This window comes from Trachymyrmex cornetzi, unplaced genomic scaffold (assembly GCF_001594075.2).
Source record: "Trachymyrmex cornetzi isolate Tcor2-1 unplaced genomic scaffold, Tcor1.1 scaffold26, whole genome shotgun sequence".
In the NCBI taxonomy this organism is placed as follows: Eukaryota; Metazoa; Arthropoda; class Insecta; order Hymenoptera; family Formicidae; genus Trachymyrmex; species Trachymyrmex cornetzi.
The window spans coordinates 862,859-867,087 of record NW_017297270.1 but is presented as its reverse complement, the minus strand read 5'-3'; the positions used below and the strand labels follow the sequence as shown (position 1 = coordinate 867,087).

General features: G+C 38.9%; 1 protein-coding gene across 1 annotated transcript in view; it reads left to right on the top strand.

Annotated features, from left to right (window-relative positions):
* Positions 1-3,988, top strand: part of LOC108761652 (MAP kinase-interacting serine/threonine-protein kinase 1) — a 35,286-nt gene extending 31,298 nt beyond the window's left edge. The window contains exons 4-5 of the mRNA XM_018508293.1: positions 263-833; positions 920-3,988. Coding sequence (XP_018363795.1) covers positions 263-833; positions 920-1,376 — 1,028 coding nt within the window. The 3' untranslated portion in view covers positions 1,377-3,988. The remainder of the gene's footprint in view (positions 1-262; positions 834-919) is intronic.
* The last annotated feature ends 241 nt before the right edge of the window (positions 3,989-4,229 follow it).

The following is a 4,229-nucleotide window of genomic DNA, read 5'->3' as shown; positions in this document are numbered from 1 at the left end:
TATATATATATATATATAGTTTGTTATTCTCGAAACAGGATACAATTCACTCTCTTTATATTCTTTTTAATACTTTCTCTCTTTCATAACCTTTAATTCTTCAATTAACCTCTTGTAAACCGAAGTATATATAGAAGGGTATCAGAATCAATTCAAAATCAATCACTTACGAGTTTACCGCTCTCAGATGAATGCGTCACCCGATAAGAATCATTAGGAATTGGTCACAATTTATATCTTGTATATTTTGTTGTGTGTTCAGGTATTGCTCATAGAGATCTCAAGCCCGAGAATCTCCTGTGCGTATATCCGGACAAGTTGACGCCAATCAAGGTATGTGACTTCGATCTTGGATCGGGTATCAAGTTCAACAACTCGCTGTCTAGTCCTGTGGCAACGCCGCAACTTTTGACACCGGTGGGCAGCGCCGAGTTTATGGCGCCGGAAGTGGTCGAGGCTTTCATCGGCGAGGCCAATTATTACGACAAACGTTGCGATCTCTGGAGTCTCGGTGTTATTATGTACATTCTGCTCTGCGGTTATCCGCCCTTCTATGGAAACTGCGGCACCGATTGTGGTTGGAGTAGGGGAGAAAATTGTCAGGCCTGTCAAGAGTTGCTCTTCACCAGTATTCAGGAGGGCAGATACGAGTTTCCCGACAAGGAGTGGAGATGCATCTCCGAGGACGCGAAAGATTTGATCAGAGGCTTGCTCGTTAAGGAGGCCCACCAGAGGCTCAGCGCCGATAGTATTTTGAAACATCCCTGGATTAATCCCGGGCCGACTTCCGTCGAAACTGGTGATCGATCACTTACCACGCCTCATATCATAAGGTGAATATCTACCTGAGTGTATGGTTACTTCTTTCACGTTTTTTTTTTATTATTGCATATAACACGTTCCTTATGTTTACCTTCAGGAGGAACAACTCCGCTAGAGAACTCTCAGCGTTCGCTGAGTCCGCAATGGCTGTGAATCGCGTGGTACTTCAGCATTTTTCTCTAAATCTCGAGGAGCTGGCGGAGAACCGAGAGCCCAGACTGTCCACGTCGTCGACCGATGACGATAATCATCCGTACGGTCACATGTCCGACTCCAGCAGCGAATTATCCGAGAACAGCAAGCACTTGACGACGCATTCATCCAGCGAGTTTGACGGCACGCGACCAAAATCCTGTTCAGTACGCTCCAGCGTTGATTTGAACGACCCCAAGATCATCGGAAAGAATCGCGTCATCGGTAAGGACTCGCTGCAGAATTGGTTTGGGCTATCACCGCCGACCGAGAGTCGTCTGATGCAACGCCGTTTGAAGGCACGCTCAGATCTGCTCGAACGTCAAACCGGCAAAGCGGTAATTGCGTCTCCGAGTGGCTGAGAGGTCGCTGTAGAACCGATCACTTTTTCTCGCTACAGTATCACTTGTCTCTTTGTAGCTACGTGAAAACGCAAACGATGTACAATACCTTTTCCAATGGCTTAGGAAGCTAACGTAGCATGTAAGTCGAGTCTCTGATTCTGCGCGGATAATGAGAACAGGCTCAATCATTTACGATAGTGACGACAGCGATAATAATCGAAAAGTATTCGCCGCGAAAATAATCGAACAGAATATTGTCGTTATCTTCTTTTTTTCGATAGTCCTAAGCTTCTTTTGTTTTAAACCTTTCCTTTTAACAGGCAGTTGGATGATAACCAGATTGTTTTTATTTCCAAATATAAGATTTCTTTACTCTTAAAATTAATTATATATTAATTGATAACGCGATAGTTATGACTTTAAATAATGTAACTATTAAAAAAAAAATGTTTGAAGAAAAATGTAAAGTATAACATAATGGATTTGTATAGAGATTTTTGTTTAGAATGTAAATCATAATCGTAATATAATAGTATATGCGCTGTAAACGCATTGAAGTGTACCCTGCTGCGGTACAAAGGCGATATTTATCATAATCGAAGCAAGAGGAAAGATAATATACCACAGTTTGACTTCAATCATCGACGTTGCGCCTTCGCGCGCGAGTAATTCTTTTCTCATATTTCATGGAAATAAAAGCAAGTCTGATTTCTCATCAAACGCTGTTAATCGCGCTGCGTGTAATTATTCATGCAGTCGTATGTTGCATATTGTACAGAGATAGCTACACAACACGCGCATCGAACATTGTATCATCATTCGCAGATACGAATATGAATTTACATACATACTGATATACATTTGAATATTTCGTTCATTCGCACGTTTGACATCGTGTTGTGCAAGTGAATCAACATTGTGGATAAGCATCCCGAGCATGATTCGGAACAGTACGTTGATGTGTCAGTTGACACGGTCTTATTTTTTTGCGTAGTAGTGTGTATGTTAAGACACATGCGCGCGTTTGTGTATAGACAGAGTCTGGAAGGAAAGAAGAAGAAGAGGAAGAGAAGGAAAGTAAAGACCCTCGTGATCGTGATAGTTCGTGCGCTGCTGAACGCACGAATGTCCTATTACGTAAATATTATTTTTAATTTTTTTTGTTTGCTGAATTCTTTAAATTCGAAAAAGAAGAACAGAAAACGATCGACAGACGCAACCGACGTAAGGCGAAAAAGATGTTCCTCTTACTGCTTTTTTGATATTGTTTCACATATGTTCGAGCTGTAATATATTCTCGAATCGGAGCAAACAGGGGTGAGCGTATCTCGGCCCACAGGTGCAGATTTGTTTGCTCATGTTAGATTAATAGAAACGCGATAGATCATAAGTCGGCAGATTTCAAAGCAACATTTGAATGATTAGAAGTTACAAAATTGGATCAAAAAGAGAAAATGGCTAGTTTGTTTAAAATTTCTCAGTTGTTAAATTACGGGATATCGTTTATTGATTTATGTGTTAAATGCGTTTTGTAGAGTTTTATCGACCAAAAATTGTTTTAATGTCAACCCACCCACGATAATGCTTTATATCTTCGTACAAATTATTATATTTTGTCTTTTCTATAAACTTTGTTCTATTATTATGCACGAATCTACAAAGCAGTTTGGTTCGAGTAAAAATAAATTATCGATATACTTCTTTCTTACTTTATCGTGTGTTTTAGATCAAAAAGAAAAAAAAGTATATGAGAAAAAACTTCTTTCATTCACATCTTGATGCGGTAGACAGATTTTACTCAGGGCAGCTGGGAGACCCGCTGCGCACGTTATTCTATACTCGTACAATTTGAAAGCGATGAAGATGGAGAGAGAATGCGAAGAAGCTTATCTGTAAGATTTACAGAATGCGGTCCCTCTGGAATTAACGTTGGGGTTGTATTGGCATTTACTTTAGGATTCCGGTATCGTCCTTAGTAGAAACGTGTAACTCCGGAGGGCTGCGAGAGCATAACATGCGTTTGTACATTGTAATTGCATCATTGGAAACTTTCTTAGAGAGTCATTCGCTTGCTATAGGACATGGCGGATATGGCTTTTGTCAACCTCTGTCTTCTTTGTATTTTGTAAGTACCGGTAAGATAAAGATTTAGAGTTTATAGCGCGCGTGGATGAGATTATATATATGAGAATCCGTGTAAATAAAAAAAAAGTTATGATGTGTAGAGATACGGAAAGCAATATATATAATGTGAGCTCTCTTAAGAGAAAATATTGGAAGATTAATATATTTATCGGCCTCTTTGCGCAAGGTTGAACAACTTTTTGCGTCATTCCTTAAGCTGTATAACACAAAATTATCTTTCTACCATAAAAAAAAAAGCTTATTTTCCTGCTTGTCTTTTTTAATTTGTCTTGCGCGAAGTTTCATACAGTGTAATCCATTTTACACATTAAGCAATTAAGCATGTACCGCTTGAAAAAGCTACAAAATTGTTTATTATCTCTTCTATTGGGTTCTGAAACGAAAGAATTTTTCTTGTGTCGATCGTGCGTTTTGGTAAAGTATCAATATAGGCTCGAATGTGAATGCTCTTTCTTTTTCTTAAAAAAAAAAGAAAAGAAAAAGAACATATATTATAAGAGGATATGAAAGTGAGGAAGTGTGTGTTTGTATGGAAAAAAAAATATAAAAGGAAAAGAAAAAAATATACAAATGGCCATAATACACAGATCTGTAAGCGTAACGAGTTTAAGATTGTATAATAGAGTGTGAGTATAAGTGTATGTGTACACGTGTGTATGATGTGAGAATGTGTGTGCGCGTGTGTTTTTGCAAGCGTGAAAAGGAGAGCATGTGGAGGAAACTAAT